Source organism: Styela clava, chromosome 7 (assembly GCF_964204865.1).
Source record: "Styela clava chromosome 7, kaStyClav1.hap1.2, whole genome shotgun sequence".
NCBI lineage: Eukaryota > Metazoa > Chordata > Ascidiacea > Stolidobranchia > Styelidae > Styela > Styela clava.
Window position 1 is genome coordinate 24,056,357 of NC_135256.1, and position 26,005 is coordinate 24,082,361.

The 26,005-nt window shown below is 34.6% G+C and overlaps 1 protein-coding gene across 2 annotated transcripts; it reads left to right on the forward strand.

The window, feature by feature from the left end:
* Positions 1 to 2,515: 2,515 nt before the first annotated feature.
* LOC120328658 (kelch-like protein 21) lies at positions 2,516 to 24,859 on the forward strand. 2 transcript variants are annotated; one of them, XM_078114215.1, is made up of 15 exons: positions 2,516 to 2,884; positions 7,683 to 7,793; positions 8,340 to 8,466; positions 8,739 to 9,011; positions 16,399 to 16,546; positions 17,518 to 17,654; positions 18,060 to 18,209; positions 18,900 to 19,052; positions 19,703 to 19,810; positions 20,412 to 20,526; positions 20,823 to 20,944; positions 21,156 to 21,366; positions 21,467 to 21,647; positions 23,361 to 23,452; positions 23,616 to 24,859. In XM_078114215.1, the coding sequence occupies exons 2-15, from the start codon at positions 7,711 to 7,713 to the stop codon at positions 23,753 to 23,755; spliced, it is 2,040 nt and encodes a 679-aa protein (XP_077970341.1). In that variant the 5' UTR covers positions 2,516 to 2,884; positions 7,683 to 7,710; the 3' UTR covers positions 23,756 to 24,859. The 2 variants fall into 2 exon arrangements, with proteins under 2 accessions (XP_077970341.1, XP_077970342.1); XM_078114216.1 differs by lacking the exon at positions 2,516 to 2,884 and adding an exon at positions 6,085 to 6,381.
* Positions 24,860 to 26,005: the final 1,146 nt, after the last annotated feature.

The window sequence follows — 26,005 nt, forward strand, 5'->3', positions numbered from 1 at the left end:
TTGATTTCATATATGGTATTGCTTAGGTGGGTATGTTTTCTCGGTAAGATATGTCGAGGAATCGAGATTCGGAATCGAGAATCGGAATCGAAAATTTAGGAATCGGATAAGAATCGAATACTTGTAAGTAGTCATACTTGGCATCCTTACAATAGATATAATGCTATGCAATGTGTTGTTACATATGGATTCCAACAACGCAGGGCTGCAATTGTACGTAAGTAGTTTATTCTTGTTCTTGCTACATATTATCAAATTATTATCTCATCTCCGCTGTGGGGCGCTCGTGTTTTGCTGTACAATTTTTATTGGTGAATTGCACAAGGGTTGTGCATTTATAAATATATCATATGTCTCTTATATCGATAGTGGTAAACGAGTAAAATAATTTATTTATTGTTAAAAAAGTTTCTATTAAAGGAGTGATGCGTAAAATATCTTTTAGGCAACCTTCGCCACTCTGGCAATTATCGATTGTAGTTTCGCATTAATTAATCAATTTATAATGCATATTACGCACAGCACTAAAACTTTTTAAACTATTTCACAACGGCATCTGCCCAAAAGTATATATAGTATAGGTGTGTAAGAAAACACAACATAAAATCATAATCCCTGGCCCATGCGTAAGCAAGTAAGCAATATCTGGTTGTATCAATGTGCAATTATGCATGGGTAACTGCTGTGTATAGCAAAAACGTAGTAAACAGCAATTTGCATTAGTGAGTTGGGTGATTATGACCTGAATCCTTAGGGTCCTTGACATACATTGGTGAACTATTATTCATTTTTCAATCATTTATATATTATAAATGCTCACTTTAGAATAAAATTGGTTTAACATTTTATAACTGATGTTTGTTTAATTTTTTAATCAGGAATTCCAGCCCCAATATGGTCGAACAAATGAAATTTTTAAAATTTGAAAAACTCTGCTCCATTTACTTGAACAAATATGCTAATTTAAATGATGTAAACGATTTTGACCGTAATAATGCCTCTATTATTTAAATAAGACAATATCTATACTAATTTATCTTAAAACAACGAATCTAACAATGATATTCTCTACTATTTCAGATCGTTTTCCATCGTAGACCCGTTTATTTAGAGAAAATTAGAATGATAATATTATTCATCAGTTATGTTCTATTTACCAGTAGTAATTGGAGCATGTCAAGCCCCTTGCACCCCCCTCCACGCCCCTCGTGACTCGAAGTGGGTTTAATAACATTTTCTTGTGTCATGACGTTTTATTACAGCCGTGAGTTCTTTAAGTGTTTTAAAATTCAACCTACCATCCAAAATACTTGTGTGATTACTGTACGTATCTTACATGTAAATAAATTTCGTATTTCAAGCATTTTTTATAAAAATTTATATTTCTTATCGTCCAAATCCGGCCTTGATTGTGTACCATTAACTTTGTTCATGGTAAAATTATTCCACTAGCACGTCCTATGTAAATTATTCAATATATTTGCATGGAGGCTTTGAAGTTATTCCAATCGGTCTTAAAAGTTTGCTTGAAGCCAACGAATATCCATGACACGCTCTAGTCAACCGATGGAATTCAATTAGCTTTCTTTGAGACATACTTTCGCGGACGAACCCAAATGGAATATGGCATGGTTTCAAAAGCACAATTTGGCAGAGTTTGAATAATCGTTGGTGAAGAAACATAAAAAGCTACTAAAATCATCAAAACAAATCCTAATACACTTGTGTACTGATCAGAATCAAATACCAAAATTCATATTTTATTTATATGCATTTGAAAACCTTGTTACTCGTTGTGATTGTCATTATTTAAAGCCCTCTGTCCACTTCTGGAGATATTTAAAATCTGTAACATGAATTATTCAGCCTCAATTCACTGCTTCACTTAGTGCAAGTGTCTGTGTATGATTTTGATAATATAATGCACTTCAAATGTGTTGTAATGGCGCCAGGTTCAGCTACAATAGTAATATTTTATTAGAAAATGGCGAAGTGTGTGATCCATCCCAACTCCTAACTTCCTTGATAGAGCGCCCGAGGTAATGTAATTTTCGTTTACTCGTTCTTGTTTTTAACATGTGGTCTTGCATGTACTTTGAAAAATTTTCAGAGATATACATATATTAGAAAAAATTATGGCGTAGTGAAAATATTAACGCGAATAAAACCTAGCTTCAACTAATGTAATGTATATTGCTCTGTTGAGACTTGCATTCTGTGACGAAAAAATTGCGTGCAATCTTGAAATACTGGGAAACAGTAATCCCATATTTTAATGAACAATACGAAAATCCTGCAAAACTCGTTTTCAATACTTGTTTCAATGTTTCGCATTTTATAAAATCAAGTTTGAAATATACCTTGGATGAACTTGGTTGGAGGCAAGCGACATTATCGTTTCACGTAGTTTGAAGATTAAAATCGTGGATGTGCGCGCGCCGTTCTTCTCGCTTTATTTTGAAAGTCACATTCTGATCCTTGTGCCAAAGCCGTCTCTTTGTGGTCCAGACACTGCGTCATCCATCTCGCACTGCGCCGTGTTTTTGAGCGAGGACCTGCGTTGGCTGGATGCCAACAACCTCGACAGCACGTTTCTCGACACAGGCTTTTAATACTTTGGTACTGGGTGCGGTTCTAGCGATTAAGAGCCTTTTACGCCTCTATGCATTTTATGTATTGTATACACAGGCTAATAACCCTTTCATTTTTTGAGGCGAACTTGAGGTAGCGAGGTCCTTTGTATAGAAGCAAAATTGCATAGAAGAGTGAACACATTATTGTATTGGTATAGTCAATATACATCAAAGACGAACAATTACATGGCGAAATAGTGAAATTGCATTCTTGCTCGACAATATAATTTCAATAATAAAGAAGAAAAAAGGTATTTTTGCTATAACAATAAACTAATTTTGTTTTATTGCGTTGTAGGAATTTTTCTTGCCTCTTTTTCTTTTTGTAGTTCGCTTTTTCACAAGAAAATAAAGCATTGTATTTTATTTCCAGCGTCGGATTCTGTCTCTCGCAGAAAGTAAACGTGATTCATTCGTATATTTTTCACAATTGCATTTTCGAAAACTATCGTCGGTAGACCAACTCACAAAATTCAGCTTAGGGAATACTTTTTGAGGGGGATTACTTATTATATATATACTTACATATAGTTTAGATAAGTTTCACATGATTCAAAGTTGGGTTAGTAATTTTGGCATTTCCGACAATAATTTCGACTTGGCGACGGAATTGAAGGAATTCGGTCGCTCATTATTGATTTATAGATTTGTCTAGACGGAAGAGTTCACTCAAGCCTACAGCCTTGAATACTATTTCGTGGAATAGTAATAAAATGCCTCCCGCGGTCATAACGGATTTGGGAAAGCCGCAGGGTTACGTTGAGGACATTGTTGTCGAGGTTGGCAAACTTCCAAATACTTGTCATCTGTCACGTTGGGCAAAGTGGTTTATGTTACATTGGCTTGACCGGAAGTTATATATATATAATAAATAACACTATATCGAATTTGATGTTTCATTTTTTTTAAATTATTGTCCTATTATGAATTGAGTACATGTATTGCATTGTAGTTGAATAAGTATTGGCTACTGGCCAAACACGCCATACAACATTTAAACTGAAAACTTTGTTGATCCTGGCTGATTGAACTTCATCAGAGAACGCCACACATAACAATGTAGTTCTGTCAAAAGGATTATCTGATTTGGTATGTCGTTTGCGAGTGAACGGGTCCGTTTAACGCGTCCGTTTATTCGAATAAGCATGCGAATGTTTATTGGATGTATGATGAAATATTAGTCACAATGTGTTGCATTTATGTAAAAGTTGTCACGTTTTGGCTTACGCACGTCATTCTCGTCCCATTAGGCTTCTTGGCCACGTCTATCCGGTATAGACGAATCTCATGCATATACTGTATGCGTGACCCATGTCACAGATGTGGCCACATGTGCGTAAGAAGTGATCATGCTTTATATAATATTTCATATTTATTTTAGTACTAAATTAAAAAAATAATCGTGTTTCCCCATACGCAATATTCGTGTAATGGCATGATCAAGTACAAAATAATGGCTGGCAATTGTCCAGAATAGTTTATGGCGAGTTCGTTGTCATGCAGAAAAGTGCATGAACCCGAGTAGAATTATTCACGCAAGAATGTGACATTTTCAGCAGACCTAATTTTGGCAGCAATCTTTGAACATGTAAAAATCAAGTCTATTTTGAGGTTTCCGTGTAAAAAATCTAGTTCGAAAATCTAGCTTTAAGGCATATCTATAGCTGCGAGTTCAGAATATAGGAAGAAAGCAAAATACTGCGAACAACTTTCAAATTTGTTTGGATTCTGAAACCGATATATTTTCATTATTGTCAATATCTTGTATGTTTAAATGAATTACAAGAATTGATAACTGAATTACTAAAATAAAAATACGGGAGCTGTATTGAGTTGGATACAGTATCAGGCAAACGCCGTACAGCCATAATACATAATTTCTATGTATATGTTGCTACCGTAAAACGATTAATGGGCAATAGAAGTACAGTTCATGATAAGTTTAACAGAAATTGCCAACTTGACTTGGTTGTAGAATAACGAATATTACGTGATTAGAATTACTCGTTCTCAAATATGATTTTTGTTTCCACTTGATTCAAATTTGCCCAACGTATAGATGAATAAGTACAAATTACCGTATGGGCTTTTTGATTATTATTTATGCAAAATCTATTGCTTTAAATTTCATTAATCCTACATTTAACCACGAATTAGCAATTTGGCATGAATTCAGTTAAACTCGTTTCAGGATGCCGATTGAGTAAGCTGGGCTGTGAGGGTCAGTAAGTCTTTTAATCATAAAATAGATTAGGCATCAGGCTTACAGACTTTAACGACATGATAGACATTTGATGCCGAGTTCATATTCGCATATAGTCCTTTTCCGGCAATTCACGTATTTTTGTGCATGAGCTGGTATGCAATCCCCTAACGCTCTTATAAACTAAGAAAGAGGAAATTACACATGTTATGGACGGTAGCTATTGAATATTTTAGTATTGGTCGAAGTCAAGGAATAGCTATTGAATTCAACGGTATAGTGAGTATAGAAATATAATAATAACGGATTTAATACCATTGGAGATAATATTCTAAACATACTGTATTCGTGAATACTTGATGGATATATATAAATTTAGTATCATCTATGGGCAAGCGTATAATGAGCAGGAACACAATATACCATTTGCAAATATTTCTGTGTCATAGAAGGTATAAGAGGAAACACAAGTTATATAAAATGCATGTTAGTGAATAATAATAATTTTGTAACCTGAGAGAGTAAATTTATACGAGTGTTGAAAGTAATATATACGTCTATAGATAAACATAAGTTTAGACACGGATTGCAGCTGTATATACTTTAATATATATTCAAATGACGAATTTTGTCAAATACATATTTGAAGCCAAGTTTCTTCATTGACCCCGTTGTTCCCCGTGGTATATTTGTAATTGTTTGGTGAATTTGATTGGATTTTGATTATTCAGTGTTAAACAATTGAGGGCAAAAGATTTTGCTGCCATGTACTATTGTGAGTTTATTTCCTCCAGGTACTTCTATTTTCTATATACTACTTTTTTATGCACAACTCACACATGGGCCATTTGTCTCCCGTTACAAATTTTGGCATCTGCGATGTGTTTATAAAAATCTATTTTATTCTGCAACAAAATTAGGTGAAGTGTCTTTGATGGATATAACAAGCCTTCCATTACGCCACTCTGTCAGCATGTTGTAATTTTAAGAAAAGAGTAAATTACCAATCACCATGAGAATATCATCATTGTCATTATAAGCCATACTCAATATGACTGAAGGGCTTCTTAACTAAAGTAACATTACGTGATTGACGATGTCACGTTGACGAATTCTATTATATTTTGTTATTTATTGCACGTTTTTATATTATTGATTTTCTGTTGTTCCGTGTTGTTGAATGCTGCCACTTGACTAATTTTAACTAACACCTTTGATTGACATCTTTGCACTTAGAAATGCTCTTGACAAGCAGGTACTTAGATATACAAAGCAACTCTGATTAAAAAAAATCGAAATTCAGAGTGAGATGAATTCTATTGCTGGTGAGAAGCTTTAAGCTTTTGGTGATTTGTTGATAGAATTACAAAGTTAACAGCTTCATTTGTTAACAAAGTTGTCGGTGATTCCGTTTTAGATAAGACAACCCGCAATCTTGAAAATGGACTTATCACATAACGTTAAACACATTAATAGTGGGGAAATTTTCTCAACAGTCGGCGATCAGAACATGGAAGTTTTAATATACAGAGGCAGACAAAAGTGGTAAATATTATGAACGTTTACTCAAAAATAGACGAATAAAAAGGCGGAGTCAAAAACATAAAACAACCGTGGCGTCATGAAAGTATGCACGCAATGAAAAGGAGATTGTGGGATGTTAAAGACCATGAGTGCTTGAATATGATGAATAGTTCGTCATTGTATAGTTTAAAAGACATTTAAAGCAATAGAAAATATAGGTATTCCATAAAGTTCCCTCTTACTAGCGACGCCGTTGCTATAGGTTGAACACCATGAACAATACCAGTATTTCCAAATTAACTTTAGTTGCACTTTTTTAATTTACGGTGGCCATTTTGTTCCCTGTCCTGGGGCTCATAAGATAGTAACCGACTGTTTTGTATAGTAATGTTAAAGCAAATTAGGCAGCAGTTTCGATTTTATCTCTCAAATCTGTGATATAATTTTTGTGAGTCAAAATCAAATTGTATAAAAATGACTGCTTCATATATTAGCAAATTTATAAAGGATAGAATATACGACTAAAACCTAATAATATAGCTTTGTTGTTTAACTTCTGACTGTGAAAAATTGTACATCATTTGCACAGGCAAACATCATCCAGTGATATTCTGTTACCATACGATTACTCAATTTGTATATAGTGGTATTACTCTTTCCTCACGCAATCGAATGTTGTAGTATAGTTCTCGGACCAGACAAAATGGTCGAACCCTCTGCAGAACTTAGCTCATAGAAAAGTTCGTCACAAATCTCAGAGAAAACTACGACTGTTACATTTGTCCAACATTAGTTTTGTATAATATATCATTATTTTTGTTTGTGAGGCATGATATTTCTTTGAACGCAGTATTAGCGCTGTTTATAAAAACTTTTATTATATGCCAAATTATGGTTTTTAAAAAACCATAAATGTTTGTTAATAACTTATCGTATTTATTAGAATATTGATTAAAATTAACACGGTACGTAATTCTAGTTCGATTTCATCTGCGATGGAAGCCTATAGCACAAACCAACTATGACAATTGAACCGAACGATTCCTCGGAACGAGATTGTAATCTTTCGTGCTTTAGGCTATAGTTTATCATATTTATATAGTTATAGCAATCTACTTACGTCGGCTGAAACGGGAATGTGTATTGCAGGTGGTAATCATTTCTGTCATCGTCCTGTTTGCGTTATATGTACTGCATGTTTAATATTTCAATTCTGCATTTCAACCGCTGACCATGTTTTAAGGGCGAAATTTTCAACATCGCGTAAAATAATTGTTTTTGTTTTGTTGCAACGTTTAGTTTATTGTCATTTTATTTTTTAGATTTCTGGAAATTATATTTAAGCATAGCATGGCATGTTCTACAACTAGTTCTCCGATGCAAATCAAGACGGAACCAGTTGATACTGATTTATTCGAGGGAAGCGCGACAAGGTATTACTTTGTTCTGTTTTTATTCTGCTTTCCTATTCTTTTTTATTCGCAGTTTTGATGAGTCCGGTAGGTACAGATGGTTTCCCGCCGGACTATTCAATCATTACCCATGCAGTCACTTGTAAGCCATGTTCATATATCGCGTCCAAACTTTAATCTGAGCAGAAACCTCAAGCATCGAAAGCCATATTTGGTTAAAGATGTTTTATGACTGCATTGTTATATTCATGTTTGCTTACAATAGGGTACTGGGTACGTAAACCGTATATAGACCGCATTGTTAACCGCAGATGGCTAACGAGGTTAGTCAGTTGGCGATTATCATATGCTTTTTTCGAAAAATCTTTATGGCTGGATTGTAATGCCTATATCTATATCCAGCAATGATTTTTCTTAATAGAGGCAGCTATAGAATCTTGTTAGAAATCACAAATACCCGACATATTTTGGACTCTCGAAGGATTTATTTTTTTCGGATGTTAGCTCTAACTCTGAAATAGAAATCAATTCCATACTAATTGGACATAAGTGCATATATTATTTCAGTTATCAAAGATACGGAACACCCATGACGTCATCGCCCACTGGAGTAGATAGCACGACAGTATCAACCAATGGGAAGGTCGCTAATTCTGGTGTATCGCCCCCACCCCTGAAGAAACTCTTAGTACAGGTGACAATAACTTTTTCAGGTTTCATATAGTAATTGTTCGATACAGTGGCGCAGCCAGTATTTATTTAAACGGAAGGAAGGGGGTTTAGAAGAAATTAAAACTGCGCCCTCTTCCACCTTTTCACAAGAGCGATATACATTGTTGGGCGATATTATATAATTATCATTTCCAAATATAATATTTTGTTTTCTTAGTGAGGGAGCCTTTCCACACACTTATAATATTTTTATATTCGCGAATCACGATCATTAACCCGACTTATTTTGGACAGAACGAATCTCCCACTGGAATACACAAGAAATGCAACGATTGTTATGATTCACCAACTTATCGAAAGACTCCACGGGGATCTACGTCCAGTTCCAGCACACCTTCAGTCGGCCCGTCCCCTGTCAGTCCACGCGACAAAATTCCAAGCACTTACGAACATTTTGAAGGTTCTCATTCTTCAAGCATGCTGCATACGATGAATGAAATGAGAAGATCAAGAAAATTTGTTGACATAATATTGGTGGTGAAAGGGAAAGAGTTACCTTGCCATAAGGTTTGTGTGTCAAAACTTCTGTTCTTTGAATCAAATATTCCAACTAATTTCCATATCACGATGGCAAATATATAGACTGAGATCAATTGCAGGTGTATTTGATCATCTCAGTTTATCGAGCCACTATCAAATTCGAATATTTGTATACGTTATTTTAAAATTTTCCATGATGAAAATGATTCTATTAATCATAATACGTTTGAACGTATTGTTCAAGGGTGTGCAACAGGCGGCCCGCAAAGACACTCAGTGTGGCCCTTGTCAACACTCAGATTTTTTCGCGTCAAGCATAAAATCCTAATCCGACAGATAAAAATACATACTGTTTTTTTGCTCTTGTCGCTGCGTTAAATCTTTCGCCGTTTTGCACGGTGCATTTTTTATTGTATGGATAAGTGATAGTCGCATTCTCTTCACTTTCCTTTCCCGCAAATTTTTTTGTGTGGCCCAGCTAGATGTCTGAAGTTGGTTATATGGCCCACCGATAAGAAATGTTGCACACCCCTGGTATAGATACTGTTACATACTCAGCCATACATAAATCAGTATCAGTTTCATGTAAACTGATCATGTAAATTTGTAAAACATCATTTTTCGTATTGTCTTTCTGTAAATAGCTTGTGTGTATATGGGCGTGTTTGTATGGCTCATTCAACTTTGGGATTAATTTGGCTTAAAAAACAAATGACAAAATGACAGAAAACCGGACACATACTTCAATAGCATTCAAAACATCGGATCAGTTAGCTCCCCCAAATCAATATTCTCGTTGCAAATCATTAAGGCGGTATAAATAGAGAACCCACATCGTCAGAACATATTAATTGAACGTTAAACAGATTGCATGTGAAGATGAACCAGATTTATATTCACCACAGGCACATGCACAACATAAATTAGTGATTGCCGCAGCAAATTTACTTTGCATGAACTTAGCAGGAAACAGCTCGAAAAATCATGCGTTGACTCCGCGTGGTAAATAGTGATCTTGCGAGTTAGCCTACTGATAGAAGTTGCTTGCGTAATATATGTCATGGACATTCTCAATATAAGGTAATATAAACATTGACTATACCAAAAGTTCATATAAATAAGTTTTGTGATCACTCGATGGTAACAACCAAAGATATTGCTTCCAAAATATCCATTTCTCTTTTCCACATACCTATTATCTATTTATGAAAAGGACAATCACAAAAGAACTTTTATTTTTGAATGCTAGTGTATTGCAATTGACAGCGCTGACTTGTATACTGCTCATCAAAACTTCAGAGCCTGCAATAAGATAAAAATATTCCTATGTAAAACTGATGAAATAGTTAAAACTACGTAAGTCTTTTTGTCAGAATGATCGCGTGTGATTGTACCGAAAACCGCACAGACATTTATGTAATGTCATACTTGGCCGGGAATATTCTTCACTCCGGTATCGAAAAAGCGTTTATATAAACTTGTTTGGCAAAAGTCCAATCTCTGCAACTTGACCTGAGGGGAATATTGAGTAGTTTGAACTGAATAGATGACATTTGTTAAAATTACTGCGTGGAGTGAAAACACGTTTTTCCTTTATAAAACAAGTGAATACAAGTATATTAAGAAGCAAGAATTATAGGATGTTGTCAATATGAAACTAAATCATTGTTATGATGGTTCGTGTCATTCGCGAGAGTCTAATGCTACAACTTACTGAAGGTCTTGTTGCAAAAAAACTGAAAATATCGTTACTGATCGTCCAGAGCCTCAACATGATACTGTCGTATTGGTGGCTTACCGGAAATTTCAACTGGCATCAGTTTACGGAGTTATATTTGATTTATCCATGTCACTATGGCGAAACTTATTTTTCAGAGTATATTTACTATTGCTATTAGGTGTTCTTTTAAAAGCGGACAAGTTTTATGGTTTTGCTACGACATATATAAGGACTTTAAGTGAAAAAAATGATTAATGAAATGTCCAAATATAATAAATTCAACTTACTACTTTAGTGTTGATGATGTGAATCAGAGAATTAATAGTAAATTTTTAACTGTATATTAGTCAAAAAGAATGATTTAGGCACTTTTTGTTTGCCTTGTTCATTTTATCAATGTCATAGAAAATATAAACGCTTGCCAGGAAATTGGAACCATATAAATGCTTCCTGTATTTTCAACAGATGGCGTTGTATACGCGTAGCCATATGGATGGCCCGGCAAAGTTTCGCACTTCCATTATAGTTCATTGCAGAACGCAACTCGCCTTGTGCCGGTTCATCACCCAACCCCTACACGGAGTAACATATATATTATTTGATCTTCTGATCTTCGAACTGTTGTGTAAATAAGACTATATATATCCAACATGAAGATTTCCGATGGCAAAATCTGAATTTCATTTAATCGTATAAGGTAAAAAAAATGAAGTGAGTTTTGTTGTCAACTATTCAAAATCTCAGATTCGCTATATACTTAAAGTCTCTTCGTTGAAAATTATTGTTTTGACCGCATGATTTTGTTGAAATATTCCCAAGATTGAACCGATAAATTGTTTTTTGAACTAGAAATAAAGCAAAACTTCAGAAATGACTCCAGGTGTGAAAAAGTTTAATTTTGATAAAAAATCATCTTTTGATTAGAAACGTTTACATGCAAAATATGTGTTTATTTCAATTTTATAATTTTGATACCTCTTGAAAGGTTGTTTATACATTTTTATAAAAACATCTGAGAAAGTTGATAACGGAATATATTGGCATAATTCCATAGAGATATTTCAGGTTAAATTTGTATTATATGGAAAATGAACTGTGAAATGCTAAAATATTGCCAGAATTGATTCCAAGTGAAGGTTATGTTTACTCTCATATGGTGTGAAAAGTAACGGTTTGATTCATGTAATTAAATCATTGTTGTTGGCTAATTGCCTGAATTTGAATCAGAAACCAGGTCCCTTTGCACGCAATGTTGACCTAAAAATATATACTTTGGGAATAAATTGGGATAAATATGCCAATCAAAGCATTGAAATAGGCTGTTGAGCTCAATACAGATACTGAATTCTCCATAAATTGTCAACGATCCAAATCAGTCTTCAAAATGTGTGATCGGGGATAATATATGCGATTAATGGGGAATAAGACTTTACTCTTAAAAATATTAATTGTATTTTCAATGTAATTTGAAACTTTAATACAAAACTATTTATGCTATATGATTGAGAAGGGCCGCCACGGACATAATATTTGCATTTTTTTTCTTCAAGTGTATGAGATCATATATGTTCCATCTTGATGTTTGTTCAACCCGTTTGTGCAAATTCACCAGATAATTGATACTTATGAATTCCATCACAAAAATACTGAATATATAATGACACTATGTTAAATTCTCTACTATCTATATACTATATACTACATGACTAGAAACGGTTGTATCTTACTCAATAAGACTATTTGATTGTCATAAGGTTGATAACAAGTTATTCGGAAAAGTTCAAACCAATTCAAATTGACAAAAATGAATTTTTACTCAATTTTGTGATAACTTATATTTAGAACTGGCATATTTAATGATTGTAGATTACGGAAGTTGTATCCCGATTACCCAAATCAGCCAATCGCTTCGTCGGACAGGACCTTGTTCCTGTAATTTTATTCACGATTTGGAGGAAGTTTTGATATATTGCTCAATTTCTAATACGATGAAATTGGTATTTAATTAATTGGTTAAAATTTATGATTCCTATTTGTTTGCACTACCTGATTCTGCAGTTTTCAAAATTATGTGGACAATAATGTACGCTAAATATATGTGATATAACAGTGCTTTGCATTTTTACTTGGAGGTACGGAAAATATATCGATGTATCGAAAGTGTTCAATGACGATTATCACAAAATAAAATATATATGCTTTTATGAAAGATAAGAATTATTTTCAGCAAATAAATTTAAATATTTCCACGCCCACTCGTTTAAAATCGCAACGTACATTTTTAATGTCCTAAATGTTATCCGCTTTACTTGAATTTAAATTTTTTTACATCTGTAAACAAAATGGAGGGCACGTACTTCTAAGTGAATATCACGCAAGATAATCTCTTATCACAAAGTTATGTCGTCCTAACACCCAGTTTCTTTGCCTGATTGAAAATATAAACTTTTGATCACAGTTCACCGACTTAAATCTGAAACTTACTTATTCCATTGGCCCATGACGTTTATTACAATATATACGTGTGAAAACTGGCATCCTATTTTCAAACAAATGTTCATGGGTATTTATAACTTTCATAATAGTGAAAGGATTTCATTTTTTTATTTGTAAATTCAATTTAATATATCAGCACCCGTGATGCCCACGTCATTCCGAAGTGCTCTGTTAATTATTGGCCGCACTCGAAATTTGTGAGACTATATTTCCTATCTCAGGAACCCGTTTTTGTTTTGTAATGATATATTATAGCTAATTTATCGAGAAACATTATGGCCGCATGCAAATAACATTATTAACAATGAAAGGGTCATAGATTAGGTTTGTAAATCGGTGTGGTTTGTTAAGCTTTTGTAAAAACTTTTTGTTGACGAGGTGTCTATAAAAATTAATACGTCATTTTGTCGGGGTATAAAATGCAATCAACCAGATAACCATCACTGGTTTTAATAAAAAATGAATCGAGAGTTGAACCCGAGTTATTTTTGTTGACATAAACTTACCGATAACTCTATCCATCGCGTCAAAATTGTGTACGCCATGCCAATTTGACAAACTCCTGAAAGTATGCGCTGATTATTTGGTTTCTGCGAGACTAACTACTTATCCTTCTTCTATGCTTTTATGCCGGTGGATCCGTATGCATATATTGCAAGGATGCTGTAGCAAGAGTAGAGATAACAATCCTAAGTGACTTAAGAGTCTTGCTGCACACTAACACAAATATATTTCTGTATGTATGTACTTTTCTTGTTAGAGTTGAACTATGTATGTCTGAAGAAGTCTGACCTTGGTCAGACGAAACGTTACAAAAATATATTTGTGTTAGTGTTCAGCAAGACTCCTGAAAGTATGTCTTATTATTTTCAATTTTATACCAAATTTCGTTCAACAAACATATTTAATTTTGTATTTTTACAAACTAAATTACTTTCACCGGGGAGTATTTTGTTTAAAGTACTCCATTACTACTCTCCGATATTTTAGTCTGTTTTGCAGTTATGTATTTGGCATTTCATGAGATGTTGGTCAAAATTGATCTTTTCGAAGACTAATTGACCGCATAATGCACGTTGTGTATTGATGGATGAAACCGGCCCTAAAATTCACTCGTGCATATGGGCTTTGTATTAGATGCAATGAACTGCATACCCTACTTTCTTGCTTGTTGCGTTTAATTTTTCCAAGATATTTATTCGGCAGTATTGACATCATATATTCAGTCATAAAACCGGAGTGCTAACGCAGTGCACCACATTGCTCTGGTTCATACCCGGGCAAATATTTTCTGGATAGCTCGACTAACAACTATACGTTAGTTGACTACGTTGACTACTTAGAAGAATCTCCAAATCTACTTTTTACCATATATATCTGTTTTTGCGAAAAGTTTATAATGGAGATGGTATGATTATCTGCAATGAATTAGACAATTCCACCTCAAGTTGAGTTCTTAGTCGGCAATGTAGTTGATGCAATAATTTTGAAATAGATTTATCGAAAATATTCAAAGTTTCATCTCTGTCTCTTTGTTATATTACCGAACATTTCTTCGGGCGCTTTTTGAGGTTTTAGTGGTTGTTCTGTTCTTATAATAATTCTTGCTTTTTCTTGTACAAACGCATTTCTTGTTGAGAATGTATCCAGCACAATCATTGAAAAAAAAATTCAATATTATAGTTATCTTTCTCACTGAAGCAAACTAAGTAATGCCTATTCGATTGCGTGCAAAACCTGTTGTCTTTGGATCCGTTTGGCTAAGTGCCATTAACCAAACTATCACGTACGTATTCCGTCCGCAGACGCCGATTCGAGCGTGCGATATCTGTTTTGCGGATTAGAGGCTTTAGAATTTTCATCCTGTCATTTTGAACTGGGGCAGTACATAAAACGCAAGCACAAATTGCTAACGATGATTATCCCATGCTTGATAAGAATATAGTGGTTCAATCCAAGTCAGAATGTTTATGGATTCAGTTCAAACATTTTCACACTTCGTAGCCAAAGGAGCAGTTTTATACAGATATATATACAACTGTAACATTGTATGATAGGTGAATTGAAAAAATATGCTGGTGTGAAATCATCTTTCTCGCAAGAGATCAGAACATGTTGTGATGGTGTGAACAAGTACAAGCATTCGCTTGATGATGTATCAGATCTTAAACGATAATTATACGTCATTCTGGCAATTAAGAATAAAAAAGTGTCTGCCTTGTATTCTCGAACATATTTTAAAATCGCTACGAAAAGATTGTCCTTTTTTGAATTTTATAAAATAAACAATTCAGTTTAACAGAAGAATTTTTCTTAATTTGTCAACTGCTTTCATCGAATCGACAACTATCGGTTGATGATGCACACCACTCGGGTGGCAAGTTGCGTGTAAAAATGCTAACTCCGGAAATTCTATTTTTTAATACAAGTTATATATTTTACATTATTATACTATTTTTCATTGAACCTAGAAACGTATGAATACTTATCACTTCTTTACCCTCACGCAATACCTAGCCGCGGATGCAATGGCTTCCAAACCAAGAAGATTGCGTTGTACAAACGATAGCGATAAAAATAACTACAGTGTTGAAAGAAGTGTTAAATTCAAGTTATCGCAGTTACATTGAGATATTTCACAGGATGGGCTCAATTTTATATCTAAGGGTCGACATATGGTAAATACCGGGTTAAAAGTCCCAGATTACCATATGTTGTAATATTTAAAACTGTTTATTCTTGTTCGCCATTCATGTGAAACTCTTCTGAGTACAGACAAGTATATATAGGTGCTAATAAAAATTGAATATTCTAGCTCCTATGTTCCCTGGTGTTGAGTACTGGATTATGACGTCTGTGCAAAAATATTGTTCCTGCGTTGACAATATGTTGCCTAAAACATTCGCAAGCAAGCCAATATTGCAAAATTTACCTGTGGAATTGTTGAAATTTACTTCGAATAAGGTGGGTGGTCTGTGGTCGCGCTTTTGTATAGTAAAACCAATGAGTTAGTTTCAACACGGTTTCACAAAATCATCAAACCCAATCGTGCTATACAAGACCAAACACTTACTTTCTATTGTGCTTCTTTATTATCTTATTTAAAAAAAACTTTAAATTTGTAACATGCACTGTATACAAGTTTTACACTCGTTGCGATTTTCCTAAAAATTAAATCTACGCTTTTCCTTTTTCTAGGTCGTAATCTGCGCAATCAGTTCCTATTTCTCAGAAATACTAAATCTAGCTCAGCCCGAAATTCAGCGTCACTATATAACGGAAGCATCTTACGAGGTAGTGGTTCAATTACTGGACTTTGCTTACACATCAAGGATAACTATAACAGGTAGCTACATTGTCCGAATTCAAACAACCGGTATATCCTCTTTTCTATGTACCAAGTTTATGAATAAATGACTCATTCATAGCTAATTTATAGACATGAATTGGCATCTGTAAATCTCAGAGTCGAATTGTGCAAGAAAATATATAGTAAATGCTGGTGAATTTTCATTTCGTAGATTATGAGTTCGAAACAATGTCACATACATCCTTACAAGACCAAAATACTTGACTAAAAAGATGCGATTAGCCACGAAATGTGTAACGACATACATGTCTTAATGAAGCATCAAACCCACATTCTCCGGCTCATGCTAAACAACCCTGAGACCAACAAGCGAATCTAAGGTGCATGAAGTCAGAGCTTTTGAATACCAATCCCCTCGCCAAATCCTTGATATTGACTTATACTTTTGTCATACAAAAATTCAGGATATGGCCTTAAACCGCTCGTGTGATAATTTTCTATACTTTTTATATTTAGTTTTTAAATCTATTTACATATCTTATCGCCTTGAACAGTGTGTTGCATTTCGTGTAACCTACTGCGCAAATTTTAAAATATGTACTCACAATCAGAATGTTGTATATGTGCTATTTTTTTTATACATACATAATATTACTAATAAATATTTGGTGATTTTCTTATTTTCCGAGACTTTTCTTGATATAAAAATATTTATTCAATTGTTTTGGTGCTTTGTTTTCTGTTACTTGGGGAATAATAATAGTGCTCACAAAGGCCATAGAAGCATTTGCATGTACTAAATTTTCATACTCGCTAACCTGAATCAGCGTTGAATGTGTCTCTTCTCGAAGACCTATAGAGGTCCATTCGCGACTCCTGTCCCCAAATTGAAGTTAGTTACAATCATTTGATTTCTATCTGTAACGTCCTTTTTCATGAAGTGTTTATATTATGTTGACAAATAAATGATGATTGGTTGATTAAATCATGATTTCCTGTTCCTACAGATTCAAACATTCAGCCACTTCTAGCAGCCGCAAGTCATTTTAAGTTTACTTCAGTACGTGCCGCCTGTATGGCGTTTTTAAAGAGAAAAATCAATCCAACAAACTGTATTATCATTGAAAAGTTTGCTTCGGCACAGGTATTTCTACCCCATTTTGAACTATATTTTTCGTAATATGACGAATTCTATTCTGTCATATTATATATAGCATGCTATTTGTTGAGTAAGTTGAATAAATTCTTGGAATTTGTCGGAAGTTCAACCAATTGCCCCAACTAAATGGAGCAAGTGCTAAGCTTATTGATGTATGCTCATCCATAGCTTTAAAGTTTGCAATCTTATTATTCAAAATATATTTTAGTACATCAGGCATGTAAAGTTGCCCAAATGTTTTCCGATATTTTTGACTTCTATGTATACAATATATTGAAAGTGCCAGAATTTTTTGTCGGAAGGCAACAACAAGTACTTGTAGTGAAGCCATGGTAAGCAGAAATTAGAAGAAAAGATCAACACAATGAACTTTCTCTATCTTTGAAACAGGGATGTACTGAGCTAGCAGTTCATGCTAGGTCGTATGCAATGGAAAATTTTGCGGAAGTTTTTCAAACTCCTGAATTCATGGACCTATCTGTCGATAAACTGCTAAAATATATTTCCAGCGACGACCTCAACGTTCAACTAGAGGAAACGGTGAGAATATTTGTTACTGTACATTTACAACCAAGCTAAATGCGAACATGGCATTTATGTTACCAGAAAACTGCATTTCATTGAAATTAAACCAATAATGAATATCTTCCTGAATCACGTTCCCCAAAATAGGTGTGGTGTTTTGAGAAAGTTTCACCTACCTTTGCATAAATTATATGTTTGCTTCATTGACGAAATCGAGCGATAGTACCTTGTTCCAATCTCCAACTCCATATTTTGTCTTTGTCATTATGAATATGTTAGTATACTTTATTATTAAATTACTTTATTATTGTGACATTAATAAAAAAATCATTAGAATTGCAGAATTTGATGTAGTATTCTGACGTATTGAATCCATTGCTCCTATAAAATCAGGAAAATGAATAAAAATCCTCGGTTCATTAAGTATTGCTCATATTGACAGAAACCTACCACTTTTGGCGACTAATTTCTCTGCGGTCTGCTGGAACACATTTGATACACAAGAATCTCATAAATATGCATTGGATGCTATTCAAATCAAGGACGCTAAACAATTCGACTAAAATCAGTACATAAGTTATACGGAACACGAGAAACCCAATAAGATTATGTATTCCCACAAATCTTTCTGTGAATCGGGTCGGGAAACATTATACTAGGGTGTTTCCTGATTCTATGAACTAAATTCATTTTTTGATTTCAAAGGTATACACAGCAGCCATGTCATGGGTGTGTCATGATCGCATAAAACGAAAGAATTATTTGGCCAAAGTTCTAGAATGTGTCCGACTTCCATTAGTCAGGCCTCAGTTTTTATTGGACATTGTTCAAGAAGACAGACTTGTTCGTTCTGTAAAGGTTAGTAGGATCATCGCCAAATTTTAAACGTTTCCAAGCGACAAATTCTTGAGTTAACAGTTGGTATTCACACAGATAGTGTCGTGCTTGTTAACATATTAGCCATTAACCAATGATATACCAGTTTATGTCATGGGTTGCGAAACATGCGCTATAAAACGAATGGAGATAAGATCTTGATTTGTTATGGTGGCATCATTACGTAAAATGACGCTCAACTCTGGTATACTGTATATTAACGACAGTGACGAACAATCAAGGCTTTCAAAGGGTATACAGGCTCACTTACCACATTTAGATTTTGTTATAAAACAATATATTCGGAAATTGTGGTGGACGATTTGGAAACATTTTTAATTAACTAATACGCATCTTGTTATTGATTTTTTTTGTTATTTCAGTTAACTTTGACTTATAATTTTCCTTCCATTGGATATACTCGAGTCAGTCATAAAAAATCAAATCACTGGCAAATGCAGACTACTTTGACGCCTACGTTATAAAACGTCTGGTACCCTTCAACGCGATTAGATGCACCGTCTACTTATTAACAGTAACATCTCTGACATATTGACAACCAATCACTTTTGTACTTGTATTAATTTTTGTATTGATGATATCAAAGAACTAAATCGTCTTCTTAATTTCAGGAATGCGAAGTTTTGTTAGACGAAGCTAGACGATTCCAGTTACTTGCAGATCAACGAGCACTTATGCAGAGTTCTCGGACTCAACCGCGAAATTCTTACAAAGCTCAGGTAAACTTGACATTCCCAAAAGTAAGAAAAGACAGTGATTCCAAGAATTATTCAACCGCTCCTTTCTTTAACCGCTGTTTCAATCAAAATTAATTTTCTCATAATTCAAAACTCAAGATGTCGTTTAGGTATAAGTTATTCTTAATGAAAATTTTTTATGAACAAGCATATTTTTCAAGCTGAAAAAATTTTCATCTCACTATCTTGGAAATTTTCCTGGACTGGTAACTAATAGTAATTTTTTTTTTTGTTATTTTATTCATGATGATTTCATAGAAGTAAAAATTCCGTTCAATGTGATATTTATCATATTAGTATATTTTCTAACTATGATAGTATTTAAAAAATGAATTTGCTATCCATAGAAGCCGCCAATTAAGTATTTTGTATGCGCATCTGGATACACATGACAATAAACCATTCTTGAAACACAGCAAGCAAGTTTAAGCAAGCTCATGATAATTTTGTGACCAGAATAGATCAAATTCTCCAACCACAATTAAAGCTGCAATTGCTTGATTATATCGAATAATTTACCAGATTTTCCAAATCACAGAGTTCTGTTATATTATGCAAAATTGAAATTATTTGTCTTTTCCAGAAAACGGAAATCGTCGTCGTCGTTGGTGGCTTGAACAAAGACAAGTTATTGGTGCCTGAATGTTTTTATTACAGTTTTCCTGAAATATATGGAAAACCTCTCGCACCACTGAAAGGTAGTAACATGTGAAGTTTCTCATTTTAAGCAAATTATATCGGATTATCAAGATTGTCTGAAATCTGGCATCACATTAATTTTAATATTGCGTTGCTATTTTAAATGGTGTCACGAATTGGCTTTGTACGAAAGTACCACATTATCTTGTATTGTATGCTCGCTATGATGAATGCGTTAAAGTGAAATTGCGCAGTTTTGTTATTTAACCCTGCAAAGTTACAGTAAAACAAGATTATAACTACATTTATCGGCGAAAGCTTCGTTTACATTCAAAGATATTTAAAATTTATTTAGTTTCTCAGACTGCTTACAGCGTTGCCACTGTCAATAATAATATATTTGTCACTGGAGGAGCATTCAGTAGTGCATGCAATGATGTATGGATGTATGTTCCGAGCCTAGATGTTTGGCAACAGGTATCTAAATTTCTATTAATTTGCATTTTCTAGAGCGAAACTTCCCAAAATATAATTGATCCCAAAATTTAATTCAAGAGCTGACTATTCAATTCTACTTAAGATAAGTCTACTTTATCTCGGAAACTCAGTGGCTTTTCCTATTTTCAATTTCATCAAACTTTTTAAATATGTATATATATATATATATGTATTTATTTATTCCGTTAAGGTAGCGCCTTTACTTGAAGCCAGATATTTGCACACATCAGTTGGTTTGGGGAATTATTTATATGTTGCCGGTGGACATGATGGCACAAAACGATTAGACTCGGTTGAAAGATATAATCCTGATTCCAACACTTGGATAAGAGTTCAACCTATGCTTGAGGCTCTGAGTTCTCCATCTGCGGTCACTTGCGACGGGTGCTTATATGTTATAGGTAAGTGACTCTCTTTAAATCAAAATGCATATTTCAAGCCTTATTTCAAACTACGTTGTACAGACAATCAGTGGCTTTTGCGTATATTTTTCTCTACTAGGGGGTGCCAAAGGATCGTCTCCAAACGATATTGTTTCAAAAGTCCAATGTTACAATCCTACGTTAAATTCTTGGACTTACCTCGAATCATTGCCACAACCCGAAAGGGGAGCAGTTGTCTCTAATTTAAATGGAATAGTTTATGTTTTGGGTCAACATCGACGAGTTTATGCTTATAACAGGTGAGTGGAAAACTTGAAGAACTTATAACATTAAATATGTACATCTCCAACTCATATTTCAATATTTTGACGATCTCTGATGACTTCTGATCTACATCATTAGCCGAATTAGGATATATAAAATAAATAGCTTAATTAAATGTTTATAGAAATCGATTGAAACGTATCGCCAATACTCCAAAAGTATGTCTTATGAAAATACATTGTTCTCTAGCCAGTGGCGTAGCAAGACTCTCGTGGGCCCCCCCGCAAAAATATTTTGTGGAAATGACCTTAAAAACTCTTGGACATGAGCTAAAACAACGTTTTTTTTGTTTCGTCAAAAAGCATAACATGTCGCTAAAGGCAATGGTAACCTAAAATTTGCCGTTTATCTTAGTTACTTTAATTTTTTCATACGTGCTTTCTCTTCTGCATTTCTGTGCGCCACTTAGAGGTTTTGCTTTCGACATCATTCTGACATCCTTTCTAATTTTGCCCGTGCGATCAAACCACAAGACGCCGAAAATCGACGACTCCCTGGCATTGTTACGTAACAAAACGATTTGAGCAGAACTATTATCAACGTTATGAGATGTGCATTACTGGTTTTGCAATGCAACGTTTGGTTTTGCGGCTTAAATTTCTAAATTCTAACCGCTTGGGCCCCTTTGCGCTGTGGGCCCCCCGCGACCGCGGGGGTTGCGGGGGTGGATGCTACGCCACTGTCTCTAGCTCCTTAGAATTGCAAATAACAAGGAAACACCGCCTGGTCGTTTGCGGCAGCTCCTTCCACTATCCTCGCCGATTCTGTTAGAACGTCTAAATGTTATCCGTTGATATTTGACTGATACACGACCAAGGTCTGTTAAACCTATTTTTTCAGTCCTTCTCACGAGAATGAGTGTGGAAACACAACTCATGAAAATCAGCTTTTAATGAGCCATGAGATGACGAGATCAGAAAGATAACATCCACTAATGGCCTAGCCCTAAACTATCACGAAATGTATATGATCGAATTTTATCACCAGTTTTCATTTAAAAATAGCAACCGACTAATAAGAAAGTAAAGATAACATGAGTACTGCTTAGCTTACTGCACCAAATCCCTAACCGCAAAAGTCCTACGTACACAGGCAGATCTATGTTTTGAAATGTGTACAGTACCTGTTCCGCCCTATATAACTAAACTTTATTGTATCAAAAACTATAATACAGAAAACACCTAGTAATATACCTGCACTTGCATCGAGGCAAAATTTTATTCAAACACAGCAGTTCGAGGTGATATATATATCTGTTACACTCCAAGCCATGATGTTACACTTAGAATTGGCATTTAGAACTATACATATTTGTTCTCACAGTAGGTCTAAAATGCCGCAGCAACAAATTATGCGTTTCGAAAAATAACGTGTATTGTATATTTGTATTTAACCTATTGTTAGACATGATAATGATTCATCAACAATCAGCAAATTGAAAATACCCAATTTCTGAAGCCGGATTTTTTAAAACCTAAGAAAGCAGTTATTTTTTTTTGCATAGCGTCATTAACGAGATATATAAATTTTAGGAACATGATGAAATAGGAAATTACTTTCCTTAGCCTGTCCATTCAAAATTAGAGTATTTGTCCTCTAAAAATGAAGGAAATATTTTGATATCGCTTTGTATGATGGGTCGTGACGGTTGAACATATTATGAGTGAGTCAATATTATGTTTTAAAAGGCACACGAATCGATGGAAGAAAATGAATAATACAAATGGAGGTCATCTTCATGGAGCTGCTGCAGTTCATAAAGGGAGGCTTTATATTGCAGGTAATTATGTAATCTAATCACTCTTTTTAGTTGGGTAGTTGAAAAAATAGCAAACGATATATGAAACGGCAAACTTTATTGAGTTTCCATGATGGTGAGGTTCGTATATTTTAAAATATGTTTGTGACAAGTTTATAATTGTTTTATTTCATTTTCATTTCAGGAGGTCTCCATGGTAACAATTATATAAATGGTACTGTCGAAATGTACGATCAACTCAACGATTCATGGTGTGTCGTCAGCACTTTGCATACGCCTGTCTATGCACAAGGTTTTGTTAGCATTTATAAGGACCTCAAATAACGTGTCCCTAATGCGTTATCGTGAGTTTCATTCTCGTTGATTGAATATATAACGAAGATTGATGGAGTTTTGAAATTACTCTTTAAATCCAGAATGTTCTAGTAGATTGTTTTTTGTATATTTTTTTCACACTGATTTAAGATTAATTTGAGTTGGGTTGCGCGAGACTAACTTCCTATCTTTTCTCTATGCCTTTATGCTAGTGGATCCGTATGCTTTTACTGCAAGGATACTGTAGCTGGAATAAACATGACTATTCTATCCAATTAAAGAGTCCAGCTGCACACTAACACAAATGTATTTCTGTAACGTTTCGTCCGACCAGAGTCAGACTTCCTCAGACAAGCAGTTTACAACAATGGCCTATTTAGATTGAAAATAGATGGAGTAAATTATTGCACACTGCCGATTTACTCTCATCGCTTATCTTTCTTACTTTCAATTTTGTTGCAAAAACTGCACGTGGGATTTTTGTAATAGTTTCATCACTTTTTGTTTCTAAAACTTTTAGCTCGTTTTCCAGAGAGTGAATGCAATAGTATAATATTTGTTAGTTGGTGATATTCATGGTATTAGGGATCTATGTACACAAGCATGTCTGTCGTTGCGAAATGTTCCTAATTGTAGCCTTTTCGTCATTCACGTTTTTTTAAATGTGATTCTCCTGCTTCCTTGTGAATTCAAAATTATAAACGAAACCAGTATTTAACCCGAACCTGAGAATTCGATCACCATTATCTTAAACTGATTTACGCAGTGATACGTCAGAGTTCATTGCAGCGGTGCAGCAAGACTCGTGCCAAAGATGATAATCTTACGATGGTTATGGGGCCAAGCAAAATGCAGCTTGCATAATAGTATCCGATCCAACATTCATATGGTAATGTGCCTTTCTTTTCTGTAATATTATAAGGTGCAACGTTATTACAATAAACAGCATTGACCGCTTTGTATTTGAGTCAGGATGTTAAATTAAGCAAGTAAAATCACTATATGCGATTAATTTTAAATATTTCTAGTTTTATCCATGTAGAAAGTTGCTGCTTGGTCATTATGCATTGCTTTAATTTTTGTTTTAAATTAATAAATATTTTTCTTACATTGTTTAAGTTATTTAGACTCTAAAACATATTCAAAGCTTGCGGCGAGTATAAGGTAAAAAAGAGAGCGATGCTCAAATACATGGACACCGAGGCCAATACGGAGCAATAGTCTACCTTGCCTTATACAGTAGCTTTCCGTTACCTAGTCTTCTATGTGGTACGATCAGGGAACTTCCGACTTTCTCGTAGCTCGAGAGAGGTCGCAGAACCGCTACAAATAATTTTTATTAATTTTAAAGAGGTCATCACAGAAAATTTCGAAGTGTAAAACGAATTACATAGAGTCCACAGAAATAAAAAAATAAAAAAAGTTCTAGCGAAAAAAACAATCTTTAACCACTGAAAATTTCGAAGCAAAATTGGTCCATTAGTTAAAGAGTAAAGTGATTTTTCATAGAAGAACAAGGAAATGAAGAACAAGAACGATAAAAAACAATCCATAAGTACATTTGATGTCCAAAAATACTCTTCTCTGCGCTCGTATACATATTATATTATATGTGCATTTAAAAAAAAGTACTACGCAGCAATGACTTGAAGCTGTTGTTCTCAAGCGCCTGTCCGCGCCTCTTTCTTGTCGGTCCGTCAGAAATTTTGTTCATTTGATATTTTTTTCTCAGCGAAATCGCTTGGTTACGGACATTGCTTTATTAGAGGATATGTATTTATAACAAATTTAAAATAATTCAGAAAAACTCAGACTATAAACTATCTGTTATACATTAAGTATTAAGTGACAATTAATTGCAACTTATTAAAATCCCCCAATGAAATGAAAGGCGCGGCGGTGTTGCTCATTGTGCTAAGCGTTAGGAATACGCTCGCCACCGCACCTCTAATTACTGTGCGAGAGGATTGCTGGACTCTTCGCCGCCGTAGGGTGGTTCACGTAACCGCTGGTCGGTTACGGCTTCCTCCGCCATCAAGTCCGTGCTTTCGGAAAACAAGTAACTAACTAATCCCCTACACGACATGGAATGGTAACCGGACGAGAGGCCGTGGTTCGCCACATGGATAAGCCGTCCTATCCTATCTCTCAAGATCAAGATGTCACAGACTGTGGCCCAGAAGTCTGGTGGTGGTTCTTACGTTTCACGTGCTCAATTGGAATCGTATGTGAAAGCGTTGGTCGGGTACGTGAAAACGC